Below are 22,039 nucleotides of genomic sequence, written 5' to 3'. Positions count from 1 at the left end.
GAAATATAAAAATTCATACAAAAATTTAATAAATCTAAATCATATTTGAAATTAATTTTTTAAGATTTAATTAATTAATTGTCTATAAATTTATATTAATATAAATTTCAACCTTTAAAATTTATTTTTAAGCTGAAGAGTTCTAAAATGAACAAATATAAGTCTAATCTTTTTAGTTACATTAAATTGTTATAGAAAAAAAAAATAGAAAATATTAAAAATGATGTCTAACAAAAATATAAAAAATAAAATAAAATAAATATTAAAAAAGGAATGAAATAGAAAAAAAAAATTGAACGTGTTATTCAAAGAAATGAGGTAGGAGAGAGGAGAGAATAGATGAAAGATGAGAGAGAGAAAAAAATTGTGACTTTAAATGATAATAATTTATTTATTTTAAATTTATTTTTTATAATTTTTACATCAAATTAAAGATCTTATCATTATCTTTAATTTAACATCCATATAAAATATTTTTTTATAAGTAAAAGTTGATGAATTTTAAAAAAGAATCAAAACAAAAAATGCAAAGTAAAGAGATAAAATTTTGTAGAAAAAATTCGTGCATATTTTATATATATAGATTAACTAATAGATATTTAATTTAATGAGTAAATAGTGGGATAGATTGTGGGAGAGAGAATATAGTTTTTTCATAGGAGAGAGAAAAATTGACGGTAAAATTTTACCGTTAAACTGCTCTTTTATATTATATATAGATTTGGCGTAATAGAGTGAATATATGATTATATATTTTTTTGCTTATATTTATTTCATATAAAGAAATTGATCAACTTTGGGACTATCTAAAAAAGAATATTAATCTAGTTAGTTAGAACAGAAGTAGTAACTTACAAGCTATTGCACAAGAGCGATTGTTTCTAGTGCACATCAAAAAGAGGAGTTGAAACATTCCTACCATAATAAAAATAATTGAATTATCATGTAGAATTTTCAGAATGCTACTCACACGGATAGCTTTAATTTTTCAGATTGCTCTCGCATCTAATTGACATGACTCTTTCATAACAAATATCCTACCAAAATAATAATAACCCTACTTATCCTAGTAAATCGAAGAGATAATGATAGAAAAATGAGGATTACAACACTAGCTGGTCTTAAATAGGAGAAGCTCCTCTTGCAGCGAGGCTTCACCATCGTTGATCGACACCCAAGTTTGCGTCACCTTCGTAATTTTACCATCTGAAAATTCTACGACAGTAAAAGCGCGAGACGAAGCTCCACCTCCGGAGCTTGGATATCTCACCCTCGGAACGATGGCGGCATTGAGATACATAGTATTGTCAGCATCCACAGCTACCATCTTTCGGAAACCTCCACATGCCAATTCATTATGCATGTGCCCAAAAACAACTAAAGGAATACAATACTTGCTTCTCTCCTTTACTTGTGATATTGCTTTGGCTAAATCTGCATCATATAATTCATTATACTAATGAAATTGATTACTCCATATTTTATAAATTAAAATTACCTGGGTCTCCATGATCCCCACCCTCAGATGCCCAATCCATGCCGCAGATGTCATCCACATTAGAACCAAGACCTGCACAACCAAAATTATAATAAGATAGTTAGCAAGTTCTTCAAAAGTTGAGTTTTTTAGCTTTGAACGTGCATGACATAAACGGTCCAGATTCAACCACATGTGCAATTACTATACCTGTTGGCCCATTATGTGCAAGAAATATAATAGAATGCTTTTCCGGAGTCCCTAAAGCCGCCTTATAAATTCTTTCTGCACTCTCTTCCATGTCATGTACTCCATACCTAAATACATGTAACATCAATCCATAAACTAAGAGTAAATGAATTAATCTGACAAATAATTGGTTATGATTTGATACATAGCTACCTGGGGGTTAAAAGCTTTTTCCTGAATAATTGATTGCCTCCACAAGAAAAGGGTCTTCCCCCCACCACGCTAACATTTAATGGAGGGAAGTCTAAGTGATCGTATCCAACATGGGCTTCACCAAGGCATTCAAGCTGAACCTGAACTCCGTCTTTCGTCTTTTTGGAGAACTTACTAGTCGACCACGAATCATGATTTCCAAGTATTGCTGCCTTACGGAAGTTGAGCTTTGCAATGCCCTTAACAAGCTCAACATTCTCGTTGCCAAAGTCGCCCGTGAACATCACCAGATCCGGCTCCAAAAAATGTAGAGCCTTGGAGTCATGCTCCAGTTCCCAATCCTCATGAATGTCTCCAACAATAACGATACGGAAAGAATTCTTTTGGGAGGGAGAGGGAGACGAGTATTCTAAGCCATGGTCATCAAACTCAGGCTTCAAGGTCGGGAAGAGCAATACTTCCTTTATGCATTGGGAATCTGTTACCAACATTGCAAGATGATCAATACCCACGCCCCAACTAGCTGTAGGAGGCAGCCCGTGCTCAAGAGCTGTAACCATGGCTTCAAAATGATCACCTTCGGCTTTGAGTTGTTGATTAGCAAGTTGCTGCCGTAGTTCCATAGGATCATTTAATTCAGTGCGTGCTTTGCAGAACTCATTCTTGTTCACCAACAACTCGAAACATTCTGTTATGCCAGGCTTTGATACGTGGCATTTGGCGAAAGGACGGATTATTTCTGGATAATTCATGATGAAGGTTGGATTGACACAAGCTTCCTTCACAAAGTGTTCCACCAGTTTGTCCAACAAACAAGCTGTTGTCTGTGGAGGCGGACATCTCACATTATATCTCACACATGCATCCATCAAATATTTATGTGCTGCTTCACTAGATAAATCATGTGGTATAGACAAATCTGCAATCTTCTCCAATTCCTCCATCACATCAATCCTTCTACAAATATAGAGATTAAAGAGTGTCAGTGTATGTTAAAGTAAAACATAAACGATTACAGACCAGAGACGAACAAACCTGAATGGAGGAGTGAAATCAATACAAACTGTTTCATTATCTATGTTGTTAGAATGACATTTAATGACAAAACTGCCGGTTAACTCCTTCACCATCCCACTCAACATCTTCTCCGACAACTCCATCATATCACTGTAATCCGCAAAGGCCATAAAAAACTTGCAAGTCGTGAACTCATGGTTATGATTTCTCAGGTCAAAACCGTGCTCATTTTTAAACTGCTTCCCAATTTCATAGACACGGTCTAATCCACCAACAACTAGCTGTCTCAGATAGAGATCAGGCGTAGTGCGCATGTACAGCTTCATATTCAACTCATTGTGATGTGTCACAAACAGAGCAGCTGAAGTCGTGTGATGATTCATCACAGGTGTTTCAACCTCGAGGAAATCTAGATTGTCAAGGAACTTCCTCATGTACGATACAACTCTTGATCGGGTCTTAAAGACATCCCTCACCTCACCATTTAGTAGTAGGTCCATGTATCGATGGCGATACCTAGTTTCCTCATTATTCAACATGTACAAGTCAGGATTCCTTATATTTCCCGGGGCCCAAACTTCACCTTTCTGCACATGACTAACACTACTACTCTGTCTTGGCAATGGCATTATGTGCAGGCAATGGGATAAGACAAGAAAAGATTTTGAAAAAACACTAAGCTCCCCTCTCTTAGATTTTGCTGGGAACCCAGTTACACCAACAATATCACCATGTTTAACTGAAGAATGGAGCTTGGAAAATTCAGCTTCTTCCAACTCGGAACAACTGGCATCAGCCACGACCTGGACTTTAGAATCACCACCATGCAAATCATAAAAGAGAAGCTTCAAAGAAGACGGACGCTTGCTCATCATCCTTCCAGCCAATGATACTTGCACATTCTCCAAACGATGCCCATTCTTTAACCCACCAAATTTTTCTTTGTATTCCGTTATGCTCATTGTAACATAGAACTTGTGAGGATATGGATTGATTCCGGCAGCCCTTTGCTCTCCCAGAAATTTCAACTTGTTCTCAAAGTATTGCTAGGGAAAAAAATTGTTACATCAAATTAAACAACACACGATATAGTCCCATTTTCATTCAAGAACAAATTACCAAAGCAACTTATTGATAACAAACTACTCTAGAAAACCAAAGCACACACTAAACCCACAAAAGAAATCAAAAAGTTACTATAACATCAAATTTTGCATAATCTTAATTCATAAAGAATAAATTGGTTACAAGTAACAAATTGTGATCTCGAATATATCTTTTATCTTTAAATTCGCTATGTATTCTGGAATTAAATTTTAAAAACTACCAAAATCAGATTTAACATATTGATGAAGATAGAATCGTATCATATATTATATCTTTAATTATTGATTTGTCTTGTTGGTCAAGTTAGTTTGTTTCCTTTTAGATGTTTAGGGTTTTATTATAAATAGGAGTTTTATTTATGCTTTAAGGGAGTCGAATTGAGAGTTAAAATGTAGAGGGTGGGATTGTTCCCTTCTCGCGGTGTTCTTCCGGTATTCATGAGTGAATCAACGGATTAACCCTTATTGTACGTATTCCGGCATACAATGGTTATCAACGGAGTTCGTATATTTATCAATATCAAATATATTTCACGTTTCTACCTGCATCAGTTGGTATCAGAGCCTTGCTACGCTCCTACGCGATGTCTCCCCGTCAATCAACCGTTCAGAATGTTCAAGATTGTTTCCATCGTGACGACGACCTTCTGTCTCAACAATTCAAGGAATTACGAGCACAGAATCGAGAGATCTTTGACTTCCTACACGGTCAATATGATCGACCCTATGCCGAACATCATCAAGGACGTTTCCGATTCGAGGACGAATCGTTTCAAGGATGGAGAGAATGATGAAGATAGAATCGTATCATATATTATATCTTTAATTATTGATTTGTCTTGTTGGTCAAGTTAGTTTGTTTCCTTTTAGATGTTTAGGGTTTTATTATAAATAGGAGTTTTATTTATGCTTTAAGGGAGTCGAATTGAGAGTTAAAATGTAGAGGGTGGGATTGTTCCCTTCTCGCGGTGTTCTTCCGGTATTCATGAGTGAATCAACGGATTAACCCTTATTGTACGTATTCCGGCATACAATGGTTATCAACGGAGTTCGTATATTTATCAATATCAAATATATTTCACGTTTCTACCTGCATCACATATTAATGAAGATTTTAGAAATTTAATTTACTTTAATTGAGACAATCCAACAATTTCATTTAATAAAAAACAACCACAAGGAAGTCTACCACTATATCATCTAATCTACTACTATAATAAGCCATAAATGAGGGCATGCATATACAATATATACTTTAACCAAATACATACCTTTGGGTCCAGAACCTTGTCATTGGCTACCCTAGACTTAGAGTTGGGTGTAGAACTAGTCTTGTGTTGATTCTCCCTGCAGCAACATGCTTCTCTTTGTCGGTTATCTCTGTGTTGGTTCTTCTCAAGTGGACTAAGTATTCCAGAAAATTAAGAATAAAAAAACAGCAACATGGAAAACTACATAGAGGAACAAAATTGAAATGATATAAGCTATTCTCATTTACATGAAATTATTAAGATCTTCAGCCAATGGCTTTCCGATTCTTAAAATGAAATCATTGCTGATGTGGTACGAAGAATTCATATTCATATAGTTAAGCTGAGGAAAATTCAATTGAAATAGGAAAAACAAAAAGGGAATTGCAGCTAGTTCTGGTTCCTAAAGAATGTACTCTTCAAATATGGATGTGAATTGTCGCAGGTTAGAAACTCAAAGGTCATAGTATCTATATACCTGCATTTAGTAGGTGTCACAATTGCTTCTTGACTAAGAGGGACCATAGGTGGAGTGGCCATATACTTAGCAACCAGTAGCCTCTTCACCTGAAATGAGCAAGTAAATTAACCCACACCACACCTTGATTTGATACACCTTATACAATAATGGTCCGTAATAGCTCATCTATATAAAAGCTCATACGGCCGAATCGATAACATCAAAAAGAAGTATCTGCGACTCCAAGATCAATTTGAAATTAAAATACTATACTTTTGAGTCAAAATATTAAACTTGATTGTCTATAAATAACTAGTAGCAGAGACAGATGTGCACACTCGGCGGCGGCTTCGTGTTGACTATGGATGTAGACGCGCAGACGAAGAGAGGTGGCCGCGTAACGAGCGATCGGCGAGGAGGAGTTGTCGGAAGTAATGAGGAGAGTCTTTCGCGGGAATTTGAAGAAGAAAGAGAAGAGCGAGAGAGAGGTGATCGGCTGGTGAGGCGGGGGAAAGAGAAGAAAAATACTCTTCCATTCAAATGACCTAATTTTTATTTTGGGTCGTTTCTAAAACTATCAAAATTATCCCGGTCCAATCCGCCCGAAGTTAAGGTTGACTGGGCTCGATAAAATAGAGGCTTGAAAAAAATTGGGCCTAAAAAGCCCGTTGGACTTCGGGGCTAGAAAGCTCGGAGTTTTTGGGCTTTTTGTCCTGCCCAATTTTTTTAATTATTAATATTTACTTTTATAATTATATATTTTGAAATTTAAAGTAAAAAAGAATTAAAAATAGATTTATGTTCAGATTTTACTCTATGTTAACTCATTAATTGAGAAATTTTACCTTCTTGATTAAATATAGGAGTTTTTGTAAATAAAATCACGAACAATTTTGAATTTGTAATTTTAACGCGACTTTTGAAGTGTAGCGAATTAAATCATAACCTTTTCAATTTTTGCAATTTCGTCCCCTCAATTTTTTCCGGCCACCGGAGTGATGAGTTGGAGCTTATGTGGATTATTTTTTTCCACGTAATTAATTTCTGACTAAGATTACATTGCTGACTAAGATTAAAATAAAATCAAGACCTAATTCTTTTATTTTTCTTCTTTTTCGTCGAACTTATTTCAGTATCCCCCATTTTCCTTAAACTAGTACTCCCTCCCGTGCGATGCACGGCCACGATATATTTATTTATTTTTAAAATTTGAAATTATGTAAAAATATTACTCCCTCCATCCCGGCCAAGACGTTACATTTGCTTTTCGGCACCGGATTTAATGAGTTGTAGATTAATATTTAAGTGTGTAATAATAAAGTGATAAGAAAGTAATAAAGTGATAAAGTAAGAAAGAGAATGTAATAAAGTGATAAAGTAGAAGAGAGAAGGTAATAAAAAAATACTTAATTAGTGTTAATTAAGTGTTTAAAATTCTTTTTTTTTTTGCCAAATATAGAAATGTAGCATCTTCGTTGGGACGACCTGAAAATGAATATGTAGCATCTTGGGCGGGACGGAGGGAGTATTATTTATGAATCAAATTAATTAATAACAAAAAATATATTAATTTAAATATTAGTATTTGATTTAAAATAGTGTATAGTAATAATTTTATCAATTTAATGAGTAGGAGTATAATATTAAGTTCAACGAGTATTGTATAATAATAATTAAATTTACCGAAATTTTTTTGTTATTGATTATTATTTTCTATTAAAATTAAAATTAATAATTACTTTTATAATATTGTCTTGATATTTGTTGATAATTGTGCATTATATTTTTAATTAATATTTTCAATTTAAATATTTTTATGTATGCTTTGATAAAATAATTCAACAAATAAATATTACTATATTTTTTTAATCAAAATATAAGAGAAGATATATAAATTTTGTAGGAGAAGGAGATACAAATAGAAATAATATTATAACAAAATAAGGAGAAAGAGAAAAAAATAAAGAATATTGTAAAAGAGATAGGAGAGAGAAAAATAATCACTTTAAAATTTTAAATTATAAAAAATCATTTATTTCAAATTCATATTTAATGAATTTTAAATCAAATTGAAGATATTGTCATGATCTTTAACTTAAGATACACATCAAATATATTTTTATAAAAGACGAAAAAGAAGTAAAATAAAATAATTAGGTTTTGATTTTGTTTTAATCTTAGTCAGCAATTTAATCTTAGTTAGAAATTAATTACGTGGAAAAAAATAATCCACATAAGCTCCAACTCATCACTCCGATGGCCGGAAAAAATTGAGGAGACGAAATTGCAAAAATTGAAAAGGTTATGATTTAATTCGCCACACTTCAAAAGTCACGATAAAATTGCAAATTTAAAATTGTTCGTGATTTTATTTGCAAAAACCCCCTTAAATATAAAAAATATTAGTATATGTTAAATTAAATACTTGGTATAAATTAATTATATATATATATATATATATTCATATTTTATTCATTTAAATTATTTATTTCTATGAACCATTTCATGATATAATGAGTAATAAGTTCAATCCTATTAATTTTGAGTTTACTTAAAATAATTACTATTAGGACTTTAAATTTGTTTAAATACTTCGAAGTGTTATTTAATAAACTATCTATTATAAGATTTTTTTTTTTTTGTATTTTAACTTACAATAGCATGATTAATAATTTTATTTTATTGTTAATTATGTTTGTAAATTGATTATTTGATTTGATGTTAGTCGATTTTTTTTTAATTATTTTTATAGCAAAAAAATAGAATTTAAGATAAAAAAAAATTTTATTCGGCGGGGTTGGCCCGACCGCCCAGTGGCCCGATAGGGGTCGGGTTGGGCTTGTTATTTTGAGGCCCGATCATATCCGACCCGATATAATTCAAAAGCCCAGCGAAACCAGCCGAGCTTGCCCGACCTGGCCCATTTGACAGCTCTAGTTGTCTCACTTCAAATAACCCAACCCAAATTTAAAAATAAAATTGATTATTTAACACTACTTTTTTTTATTGTCCCGCCATCATTTTACACTTTATCACACATTTCTTAATTTTCGTACCCAATTTTTTTGGATCATTTGAAGCGGGACAGAGGAAATACTACTAAGGTTAGGTGTTGCTTAATTTAAAGAATAAAGAGAAGAGCGCGCGAGATCAGCCCTAAATAAATTACTAATATTGTGTCCATCAAGCAATTTATTAGAGGGTGTTTGCCTGAGCTTATAATATTTTTAAAACAATTTATAAGTTGTTTAGAAGCTTATAATTTGCTTCAAAGTGTCTGGCAAAGTAAGCTCCTGAAGATATTATAAGCTGTGAAATAAACTCTAAGAGCATCTGTAGTGGAGGGTGCGCAAGGCGGTGTGCACCAGGCCCACCACACCCCCCTCCACCCCCCAATACCGCACCCCACTCCTCCGCTCCCACATCCCACCCCGGCACCCGCATCGGATAGTGATTTGATTGGGCGCGTGCTAGTCACAACCCAATCACCTATTTTCATAAAAAAAATATATATATATATATATATATATAGGGAGAGGTTCAGGAAAGAACCATAAATAAAAGAAGATCGGAGAACCATTTTCAGCCATTCGATCATCAAGATCTACGGTGGATGCATCATCTTGTTGGATGAATGCAGATCCTGGGTTCGAATCCTGAAGGGAGCATTTTTTTTTTATTTTTTTGAGTGCATTAATTTTAACAGCGAATGCATTAATTTTTACAGTGAATGCATTAGATTTGATGGTTCTCCCGTTCTCACAAATAATGTAGTTCTCTCTAGAACCACACCATATATATATATATATATATATATATATATATATATATATATATATATATATATATATATATAGAAATGTTAAACTGTTGAATTGAAACGGGAAAATCAGATTCCCCCATTTCTCTTATGCCCATCAACAACTCTTTTTTTTTTTTTTTTTTTCTTTTTTCTCTTTTCTCTTTTCTCTTTTCTCTTTTCTCTTCTATAAATACATACTACTTCCATTTCATTTTTCACATTCATACACAATTTCAACTTCTCTTCCAATAACTCCAACAATGTCTTCCTAGAAGTCCTCTTCCAACAATTCCGTTTCGAAGTGGTGAAGGTTCAAGTAGCGGTCCTCAAACAGAGTTTCATTCCGGAGCGCCGACGGAATTCGCCTCCTATGTAGCTCGAAGTCAAAACCTACGGGATAGTCGGTTGCACGCTCGCCTTCGAAATGATTTGGTGGAGCATCTATGGCAACTCGAGTAGTAGACATGTTATTCCATTATTGTAATGTTTTTAATTTTTTTTTTTATGTAAGGTTTGAGTTTAATTTCAATGAAGTTTTGATTATTAAATTAGATGATAAATTTAATTGAGTTCAATATTAAAAATAAATTTAAAATGAAAAATAAAATTAGAGCGCCAAGTAGAAGGCTCTCCCACTATGTAGAGTGTGCTCTTAAATGGTGGGGACCACTTTTAAGTACCCACTTGGGCTCTCTACTACGAATGCTCTAAGGTTGCCTCCAACCATGATCCAGTTTCTAGTTTCTAAAATTGCCACATCAGCTTTAGAAACTCACTTACTTTTTTCTCTCACATCTCCTCCAACAATAAATCAGTTTCTTACTTTTTCAAGGTCCCACCATAATACACACTCCCTTTATATATATATATATATATATATATATATATATATATAGGGGCGCGCTCCAGTGAGACTCCCTATTTTTCGTGTAACATGAGAACAATGAATAACATATATAATACTAATGAACAAGACGTATATCTAACGAACAAGATATATATACTGATGAAAAACAAAATTTAAAAAATTGGTAATGAATAAGACATATATACTGATGAACAAGGCAGTATACACTGATGAACAATGCAGTATATACTGATGAATAACAAAATTTAAAATATTCTGCTCCCTCCAAGATTCGAACCCTGCGAAAAAAAATCACCCTCCAAATACAATATCAGCCATAGGATTGATGAAATAAACGCACCAGATCGTGCCCTAGATCTCACTAAAATTAGGAGGTCTCATTGGAGCGGCCCCCTATATATATATATATATATATATATATATATATATATATATACATTTTCCAATTAATTTTATTTGCATTATTATTTATACTCCCTCCGTCCCTGAAATAAGTTTCTCTTTTTCCTTTTTGGGACGTCCCCCAAATAAGTTCCTCTTTCTTTCTTTCCATTTTTGGACAACTACTCCACCACTAATAATACTTTATTTATTCTTACTTTTCACTTTTTCACTACTCTCAATACTAATTATAACACATTTTCACCTTTTCACCACTCCCAATACTAATTATAACATATTTTTCTCCACTATCAATACACTTTATCACTTTTCCTTAAAACCCGTGCCGTCCCCAAAGAGGAACTTATTTTGGGGACGGAGGGAGTATATTTTAATTTTATTTTTAAATTAAATTTCTATATATTAATTATCTAATTTAATAAAATAAATTAAATTTAAAATTATAAATAATAATTAAAATTACATTAATAAAATTCAAAAATAGCTGTTGAAAATAGTCGTTCCACATATCTGCATGCATTTATGGTTACAGAATTAGAATTAGGAAATTAAAGCAATGAAAAATAAATGAAAGAGTAAAACTTAAAAAAAAAAAACAAAATAATATGTTTTTGAAGGGAAATAGCTCCCAAGACAAAAAACAATAAATGGGCCCCAGGAGATGTCAGTGGAAACTAGTTTGGAGTTGGCAACTAGTTTCTCAAAAATAATTTGGAAACTAGCTAGTTTCTTCATTGCTCAACGGTAGTTTTTAAAATTGGAAACTAGAAAAATTGCCCATTGGAGGCACCCTAAAAGCTTATAAGCTCCTCAAAAAGTAAGTTATTCTATCCCAACTTATTTTCTCATTTTCTTATAAGCAACACTCATTTTATAAAAATAACTTAACTATGATTTTTCACTCATATATCATTCTAATTTAATCTTTTTTCGATTTTCTCCCTCTAACAAAAATTTCTCTCTCTAACTAAAAATTCTTTTTCTAGCTTATAAGTTCCAATAGCTTATAAGCTCTTTAAAATAAGTTTATCCAAACACCCTTAATTCTACTAATCTTTTATAATGTATTTAAGATACTCCTTCCCTTCCCATTAATAATTATGGACTACACCACTTTCTATCACTTTTAATCTTTTAATCACTATTTTTCTTAATAATTGTGTCAAACAGTAATAAGATATTATCAATGAGATGGATGGAGTAATCATTTATAATATTACTCCATCCGTCCACGAACTAGAGTCTTATTTGAAGCTTGACACAAATTTTAAGAAAGTTGCAAAATTATGTGTAAGCGAAGTAAAAACAAATTTATAGGAATACTATTAATGATAATTTTAATTACTTAATCCTTCATTAATGAGTAAAGAAATTTAGCGAATTCCAAACCAATTTAAGGCATTATTGAACAAATAAATTCAACAAATTCCAAACAAATTTAGAGCATCAATTAAGAAATCGATTGAACAAACAAATTCAGCAAATGCATAAAGAAATTCAACAAATTTCAAACAAATTTAGGGCATTAAGAAATTGATTGAGCAAACAAATTCAGGGAATAGATAAAAAAAAAATCAACGAATTAAAAAAACCCAGCAACAAATTTCAAACCATATTCAGAAAATTGAGCAACAAATTTAGCAAATTCTAAACCACATTTCTCCTGCTGCCACGTAGTCCACCGCCACCAAGTTCCCCACCAGTGCGAGAAGCGCCGGCTTCGCCTTGAAACTCCTCACGCAGGCAGAGCGGTCAGAAGAGTCGGCGTTGTGGAGAAATCGGCGTCGCGGAGGCGCCGGACGACGACGAAGATAATTTTTGAGAAGTAGGGCAAGAGCGAGTTCCTGTGATGCTCCGAGAGGATCGAGAACAGCCGAAGCACTGGCGGCGGACGAGGGATTTTTCGATGGCAGAGACTGAGGAGATGAAAGAGGGAAGCACATCAGATGGGAGCGTCCGGGTGATGGATTTGAGCTTCGAAGCTGCGGTCGAGTACATGTCCTTGTTGGAGAGGCTCTGACGCACCACTGTGTCTGGCACCGACGCCCACGAAAAGAGAGACGGTGATAAAGAGAAAAGTGTTGGGAAAAGTGGTGAATAAATATTCAAGAGTGTCAAAATAAATGACACTTGCACAGCGGAACCAGGATAATTCTTTTCCCTCTTGCTGGATTACAAAATGGGATCCAAACCAAGAAAAATATTTGGTGCAAAATATAAGAAAATATGAGACAAGAATTTTTACGTGGAAAACCCAAATTGGGAAAAACCACGAGACCGTAGTCTAGAAATCTTCCACTATGTATATAGTAGGCTTACAAAATTCTCCCTACACAAAATAGGGGAAACACAAAACTCAAGTTTAATAACTTGGAAAACACAAGAGGACTGAGCTACTATTTTAAGAGAGATGAAAAATCCTATGATTTTTCCTCACAATTTTCTTCTCTCAAATGCACTCACCAAACTCTCTCTTGTTTTTGCCTCACACCTCTCGCACTTCTGCACTCTTTCATTTGGCAGAATGAGCCTCAATTTATAGAGAAATTTGGGCTGCAAATTTCTTCCCCTATAGCCACCTACAGCCGCAATTGTAGAATGGAACTCATAGGAGGAGGCTGCAAATCTTTTATCCGCAGCATTGCCGAGATACATGGTGGGCTGTTTGCTGCAAAATTCTTTCCAATGTAAATGTTGCAATTAATGCAACACTACATCTGCACAACTAAGGTCAAAAATTGTTGGCTTTGTGGGGCCATTCCACATGAAGTGGAAATAGCTCAACAATTCTCCCCCTCCACGTCATGTGGAGATTCAACTAGACCTGCTTCACGTTTGCAGATCTCAAACTTATCTCGGGGTAAGGACTTGGTAAACATATCTGCACCATTCTCATCGGTGTGGATCTTCTCGAGCTGCATTAGTTTTCTTTCAAGTGCATCTCGAATCCAGTGATATCTCACATCAATATGTTTTGATCTCGAGTGAAAACTCGAATTCTTACTCAAGTGAATTGCGCTTTGACTGTCGCAGTAAAGCACATACTTCTCTTGCTTCAAGCCCAACTCTTGTAGAAACTTCTTCAACCACAACACCTCTTTGCAAGCTTCTGTCACAGCAATGTACTCTGCTTCCGTTGTGGATAATGCCACGCATTTTTGAAGTTTCGATTGCCACGAGATAGCTCCCCCTGCAAGTCTCATCAGGTATCCAGATGTGGATTTCCTGGAATCTATGTCACCAGCCATGTCTGCATCCACATATCCTTCAAGTAGAATATGGTTATCACCAAACTTCAGACGAAGTTTAGAAGTACCTCTCAGATACCGAAATATCCATTTCACTGCTATCCAATGCTCTTTTCCTGGGTTTGCGAGAAATCGACTAACCACACCAACTGCGTGAGCGACGTCAGGTCTAGTGCATATCATAGCATACATTAGACTCCCCACCGCAGAAGCATATGGAACCTTTTGCAGTTCTTCCTTTTCTGACTCACTTGTCGGGCATTGTGCTGAGCTTAGCTTCATGTGACCTGCAAGTGGAGTGGCGACTGGCTTCGACTTGCTCATGCTAAATCTTTCAAGAACTTTCTCAATATATTGTTCTTGAGATAACCAGAGCTTCTTGCTCTTCCTATCCCTGAAGATCTTCATTCCAAGGATCTGCTTAGCTGCGCCTAAGTCTTTCATCGCAAAAGACTTGCTTAGCTCTTTCTTCAGCTTATCAATTTTGCTGGCATCATGGCCTACAATTAACATGTCGTCAACATAGACAGACAATATGATAAAATCACCTCCTGCGAACTTCTTGAAGAAAACACAGTGATCTGAGGTGGTCCTGTTGTAGCCATGGGTTGACATGAAGGACTCAAACTTCATGTACCATAATCCGGGAGCTTGTTTCAGGCCGTACAAGCTCTTCTTCAACCTGCATACAAGGTTCTCTTTTCTTTTGACTTTGAAACCTTCAGGCTGGTCCATGTAGATTTCTTTGTCTAAATCTCCATGTAGAAATGCAGTCTTCACATCAAGTTGCTCGATCTCCAGGTCCAAACTGGCAGCAATCGCGAGCACCACTCTGATTGAAGACATCTTCACCACTGGTGAGAAAATCTCTTCAAAATCAACACCCTTTTTCTGACTGAAACCCTTCACAACCAGTCTCGCCTTGTACCTTGGTTGTGAGCTATTCTCCTCAGCCTTTAATCTGTAGACCCACTTGTTTTTCAGCGATCTCTTGCCGGCTGGCAACTTCACTAAGTCATAGGTGTGATTTTCAACTAAGGAGTTCATCTCCTCCTTCATGGCTTCTAACCACTTCTCCTTTTGGTCATGCGCCATGGCTTCTACAAAACTCTGTGGCTCTCCTCCATCAGTGAGCATTACATACTCATGTGGGCTATATCTGGTAGAAGGTTGTCTTTCTCTGGTAGACCTTCTGACTGGAGGGACATCATCTTGTACAGGTGGAGTCTGATCGTCACCTGCTTCGTCATCAACCGGATCACCATGCTCCGATTGGGTATCTCCCCCGTAATTCTGGAGTGTCGGTGAAGGAACTGGATCTAAGTTGACAGGAACTTCTGAATTAGATTCAGGCTTTTCTTTCGCATCATCAGGAACTTGATCTTCAAGGAATACAACATCCCTGCTTCTGATGACTTTCCTGTTAACTGGGTCCCATAATCTATAACCAAACTCTTCATGAGCGTATCCCAAGAAGATACATGGTTTGGTTTTATCATCAAGCTTGGATCTCTCATCTTTTGGAATGTGAACAAAAGCCCTGCAGCCAAACACTCTCAAGTGTTTGTAAGACACGTCTTTCCCGGACCAAACTCTATCTGGAATGTCACCATCTAGAGGAGTTGATGGAGAAAGGTTGATCAAGTCCACTGCGGTCCTCATAGCTTCACCCCAAAAGGATTTTGGCAGTTTGGAGTGCGACAGCATACATTTGATTCTCTCACAAATTGTTCTGTTCATCCTTTCTGCCACGTCATTGTGTTGAGGGGTCTTTGGGACGCTTTTCTCAAGCTTGATACCATGGTTCCTGCAGTGTTGCTCAAACGGGCCTTGGTACTCACCGCCATTGTCTGCACGAACACACTTTAGTTTCCTTCCTGTTTGTCTCTCGACTTTTGCTTGAAAAATTCTTAAAGACCTCCAACGTTTGGTCTTTGGTTTTCAAGGCAAAACACCAGACTTTCCTCGAAAAATCGTCAATGAAAGTGACGAAATATAGTGCGCCACCAAGAGTTCTGTCTTTCATGTAGCACAAATCTGTGTGCACCAAATCAAGAGGTTGAGCTCTTCTTGAGGGAGAGAAGCTCTTGAATGCAACTCTGTGTTGTTTTCCGGCCAAACAATCAACACAGGTTTCCAAGTGCATTCATTTAACCTCAGGGATGAGGCTTCTTCTAGCCAAGATCTCCAGACCTTTCTGGCTCAGATGCCCAAGCCTCTTATGCCATATCTCAATGGAGGAATTTTTGACGACTGCATTCACCTCTCCATTGGACAACGTTGCATGCATCATGTAGAGCGAATTTTGCTTTCTACCCTTTGCTGCAATTAGAGAACCTTTGATTAGCTTCCATTTTCCTTCGCCGAAATGGTTGATGTAGCCATCATCGTCGAGCTTGCCAGTGGAAATAATATTGAGTCTGATATCAGGAACATGTCGGACATCTTTTAAGATAAGCTTACATCCAGTGTCAGTAAGCAGGACAATGTCTCCTATACCAGCAACTTCTGTCACACCATGATTGGCCATTCTGACTTTGCCAAAGCTGCCACCGGTGTAGGATGCAAACATATCACGATGTGGTGTAATGTGATATGATGCACCCGAATCAACGATCCAGTCTGTTTGTTGGCATGGCGAACTCACAAGAGCATCATCGCAAACTACGACAACATCGCCATCAGTTGCAACTGCTGTTGTGGCTTTCTCAGTTTTTTCATTATTTCCACGCGCTTGATCTCTTTTCTTCTTTCTGCAGTCTCTCTCATAGTGGTTTGGACCACCGCAATAATGGCATTTGAAGTCTTTTCTGGGTTTAGACTTCCCCCTGGATTTATCTCTCGAGTATTGAGAGCCTTTACTTTTACTTCTCCCTCGATCTCCATTTTCAGTAATCATCGCCTTTGTCTCAGAAGAACGTTCTTGATCTTTTCTTCTGGATTCTTCATTAAGAAGACAATCTTTGACCATCTGCAAGGTCAGTGCTCCACCTGGAGCCGAGTTGTTGATTGACACTACAAGAGTGTCCCAACTGTCCGGCAACGAACTGAGTAGCAATAAAGCTACGACTTCATCATCAAGAGAAATCTTCATGTTGATGGATTGGTTGATAAGACCCTGATATGCATTTAGGTGCTCCGTCATGTTGGCACCCTCCGCATATCGCAAACGAACGATTTTTCTGATGATGGAAGCTTTGTTTAAGGCGTTTTTTCTTTCAAACATAGCTTCCATTTTCTTCCAAAGAACATCAGCTTTTTCCTCATTAGCAAAATGATGAAAAATACTGTGTTCAATGAAGCGCCGGACGTAACCAACTATTTTTCTGTGCATGATGAGCCATTCATCATCACTCATATCCTTTGGTTTGGCATCATCTCCATGTAAGGGCAAATAGAGATCCTTACAATAGAGAAGATCCAACATGCTCGGCTTCCAAATTGAGTAATTTGATCCGCTCAATTTGAACATACCACCAAGCGACGACGATTCCTCCATTTTTAATCCGCCTCAGAACCAAGGTGGCTCTGATACCACTTGTTGGAAAAAGTGGTGAATAAATATTCAAGAGTGTCAAAATAAATGACACTTGCACAGCGGAACCAGGATAATTCTTTTCCCTCTTGCTGGATTACAAAATGGGATCCAAACCAAGAAAAATATTTGGTGCAAAATATAAGAAAATATGAGACAAGAATTTTTACGTGGAAAACCCAAATTGGGAAAAACCACGAGACCGTAGTCTAGAAATCTTCCACTATGTATATAGTAGGCTTACAAAATTCCCCCTACACAAAATAGGGGAAACACAAAACTCAAGTTTAATAACTTGGAAAACACAAGAGGACTGAGCTACTATTTTAAGAGAGATGAAAAATCCTATGATTTTTCCTCACAATTTTCTTCTCTCAAATGCACTTACCAAACTCTCTCTTGTTTTTGCCTCACACCTCTCGCACTTCTGCACTCTTTCATTTGGCAGAATGAGCCTCAATTTATAGAGAAATTTGGGCTGCAAATTTCTTCCCCTATAGCCACCTACAGCCGCAATTGTAGAATGGAACTCATAGGAGGAGGCTGCAAATCTTTTATCCGCAGCATTGCCGAGATACATGGTGGGCTGTTTGCTGCAAAATTCTTTCCAATGTAAATGTTGCAATTAATGCAACACTACATCTGCACAACTAAGGTCAAAAATTATTGGCTTTGTGGGGCCATTCCACATGAAGTGGAAATAGCTCAACAAAAAGAAGATGACGATGAAGAAATAGAGAGTGAGGTAGGGTTTGAGAGTGTACACGTATTTAGTGGCAATAAATTAAGAGAATATTAGTGTTGATTAAAGGACAAAGTGATTTGGGTTTAATTTTTGGGGTGGGTCCATGAATGACAAAATAAAGTAATATAGAAAAAAACAAATTGAGGGTATAATTGTACTAAAAGTGAAATAAGAATCTTTTTCGTGGAAAAAAAATGGTTAATAGCTAGAAAATACACGAACTATTCCCGGATTTGCATATTGCACATGACCTTCAAAAACAGCCCCAACATACACTACCTTTTAATTTAATCGCAAATTGCACACGGCGAAAGTTCCGATCACCCTTAAGTTTGACCAGTGATGACGTGGACAGTATTTAACATTACATGGCATTACTTGTGGCATTTTTTACACACTGGCAAGCCACGCGTTCAAAACGGCGTCGTTTTGATAAGGAGAAAAAGTAAAAAATTAAAGAAAAATAACATCTTGGTCCTTATTCTTCTTCCTCGGTTTCTTGCCCGATTTGGGGCGGCGCCGAGGGTGTCCCGTCCTTTCAAAGCGGCGGCAGCGGATTTCGGCAAGTCGGATAGATGCTTCTACTTTTTGGGAGAGGGCTCATTGTCTTTCTCATCCAATTCGGCATCTTTGTCGCCTTCGAGGGTTTACAGATTTGCAGATCTAGGATTTTTTTTGTGGCTGAGGATTTGGGGATTTTCATTTTAGTTTGCAAATCTGTGGTGGTGTTGCGGCGGTGATGTTGTTACAGCCGGCGACGGGGGCGGGGGCAAGGGGCGTGAAGCGGGGGCAGGTGAGCGGTGGTGGAGATTCGTGACCACCTCCGCCACACCACGCGACCATCTTGATTGAATTAGAGAGAGAGAGACAACGACTGTGGTTCTAGATTTGGGGGTTTTGTAGAGGCGGCGTTGATTGTGGGGGATGGAAGACCGATGGCGTCGATTGTAGAGGCGGCAGCAGGAAAACGTGGAGGGAGGGGAAGCGGTGACTGGAATTGGGGCTTTAGGGCTTGGATCTGCTTCGACCCTTCTTCCAGTGACCTCTGCTTCCGGCGACCTCTGTTTCGGCCCTTTTTCGGGCCGCAGACGACCTTTTTTTTATTTTTATTTTTTTTAATTTAAAAACGATATCGTATTACTACCCTCGCCGGTCGCCCACATCAACAAAATCTGACAGCTACGTCAACACCGATCAAGGTGGTGGTCAACGCATGTGCAATTTGCGATTAAATTAAAAGGTGGTGTATTCTGGGACTATTTTTGAAGGTCATGTGCAATATGCAAATCCAAGAATAGTTTGTGTATTTTTCAGCTATTAACAAAAAAAAAAGAGGTAAGTAAGACTCTTTTCTAAGACGTATGGAGTATTATTTTATTTTCTATTCCCTCCGTTCGGACCGTTCCTCAAACATCTTTCTTTCTTTCCATTTGTGAGAGTTGGGATTGACTTACGGAGATGCAAAGAAGAAGCAATATTTTTCAAATCTAGGCTTCCGATCAAATGACAATTTATATTTTATTAAGTACTTGTTAATTTATTTATTTTTTTATAATTTCTAGAATTAGCCAACTAAGTATTTAGTCGGTGTACTTCAGCAACATATATACTTTAAGTGAAATGCGATAACAAATAAAGAAGTATTTCATCCATCCCCAAATAACTTCTTATATTTTCTTTTTGAGACGTCCCTCAAATAACTTTCTATTCGTTTTGGGACATTACCTCACCACTAATAATACTTTATTTATTCTTACTTTTCAACCTTTCAACATTCTCAATACTAATTATAACAAATTTTCATCACTTTCAATACTAATTATAACATTTTTTTTCTTTAATATTAATACACTTAACAACTTTTTCTTAAAACTCGTGTCATCCTCTATTAGGAAGTTATTTGGGGAACGAAGGAAATAGTTAATTTATAAAATAAATAAATAAATAATTTAAATGAATTTAAACTTTAGACTTTTAATCTCAAATATTAACCCCTCTTTTATAAGACCACGAGGCTAATAAAATGACAAAAGCAAATGATGATAATGCTTATGAAAGATAAAGTCACTGATTCTTAGATAGTTAGCAATTTTTTGAACAAACTATTATAATTGTACTTTGTGAAATTCAAAAAAGCAGAAAAAATTATTGTTTCCATTAATACTAAAGTAATGGATAATATGCATAAATAAAATTTAGCATGAAGGAATGCATCTAGTGGCATGACGATGGAACAGAATAAACTATCATATAGTATAATTCATGTGGATGGTATCAAAAGACTTGAATGGTCATTTCTACTTTTCTATAAAATTGTATTGTTTGGACTTGAATAATATATTATTGGTTTATTAGGCTAAAATTATCACGAAATCATATTATTACGATAAAATCAAATACAAATACGATCTGTTAAAAAATTGCTCGACACAAACATGAACACAACACAATCTACATAAACACGAACGCGACACAAAAACGATAATAACACAATATGAATTGTATTGACATGACACGAAAACAACATAATCTAGTAAAAACTTGATTAAACACGTCTCGATAACAATACGGTAAAAATAAGAATTAAAATAAATAAGAAAGTGCATGAATTTTGTATTGCTTGGCAGTGAAACAAAGAATAGGATTAGAAAAAAAACAAAAAGTCTCTAAAAAGTAAATAATCTTAAGTCTAAAATACGAATTAAAATCAACTTTTAATACTAAAAAGAACAATTTTAATTCTAACAGGTTACACAAACCTGATATGAATCCGACGCGAACCCGACACGAAATTATTGTATCCTTATCAAGTCGACACGATAAGGATACCAATTCGATAAGGCTTGATACTAATCCATTAATTTCGTGTGATTTTTGTACCGTGCTTTTGTGTTGTGTCCAAAATTGTCAGCTCTAAAAAGATACGAGGTCATGTTTTAAAAATAAAAATGTCATATTTTTATGGATGGGTGGAGTACTATAAATAGAAGTAATAATTTTTTTGTGGACAGATAAAAAAAAATTGTGACAATTTTTTTATGGATGAAAAAAGTAATTTGTAGCCCATTTTCCATGTGAGACTATCAAATCTAATACTATTATTAAACTCAAACTAACAAGTATTTATAAAGTCACTCCATAAATTAAAGAGAGCGCTTTTGAAATAGTCATTTTAAAGAAGGAAACACAATATTTGACCACTAATTGAAAAAACATAAAATATGGACATTTATTACGTGTAAAGACTGTTTTGTCCTTAATTAGGGCGGACCGGATTCGAGTCGAATTCGGATTTGCTCGCGGGTTAGGCACATATGGCACTATTAGTGGCATATGTGTCAACCGAAAAAAAAAATTGAGTATAGGACACTAATGACACTAATATGACCATAAGTATCATTCGTGCAACACTACATAAGAGAGTATTAATGACACTAATATGGCCATAAGTACCATTCGTGCAACACACTAAATGGACAATCTAAACACTAAATGACTAAATGGGAAATCAAACCTTAAATACTAATCTAAATCCTAAATGGATAATCTAAACTCTACAGGGAAGTGTTTAAAATGGTCATATAATGTACCCAAGTATATGACACTAATGACACTAATGTGGTCATAAGTACCATTCGTGCAGCACTGAGTATATGGCACTAATGACACTAATAGTGCCATGTGTGTCTAACTTGCGCGCAAATCCGAATCCGATTCGAATTTGGTC

At 35.8% G+C, this 22,039-nt stretch overlaps 1 protein-coding gene across 1 annotated transcript; it reads right to left on the bottom strand.

Annotated features, from left to right (window-relative positions):
• Positions 1–916: 916 nt before the first annotated feature.
• Positions 917–4,551, bottom strand: LOC131023336 (lysine--tRNA ligase-like). The gene is made up of 6 exons (XM_057952880.1): positions 4,546–4,551; positions 2,915–3,942; positions 1,880–2,836; positions 1,688–1,794; positions 1,499–1,570; positions 917–1,434 (listed from the first exon to the last, which is right to left on the bottom strand). Exons 1-6 carry the CDS (start codon positions 4,549–4,551, stop codon positions 1,112–1,114), a joined length of 2,493 nt encoding a protein of 830 aa, XP_057808863.1. The 3' UTR covers positions 917–1,111.
• Positions 4,552–22,039: the final 17,488 nt, after the last annotated feature.

The sequence above is a fragment of the Salvia miltiorrhiza genome, chromosome 4, assembly GCF_028751815.1.
Source record: "Salvia miltiorrhiza cultivar Shanhuang (shh) chromosome 4, IMPLAD_Smil_shh, whole genome shotgun sequence".
Taxonomy (NCBI): domain Eukaryota; kingdom Viridiplantae; phylum Streptophyta; class Magnoliopsida; order Lamiales; family Lamiaceae; genus Salvia; species Salvia miltiorrhiza.
Note: the sequence above shows the minus strand (reverse complement) of the source record. Positions and strands in the feature narration are given on the sequence as shown.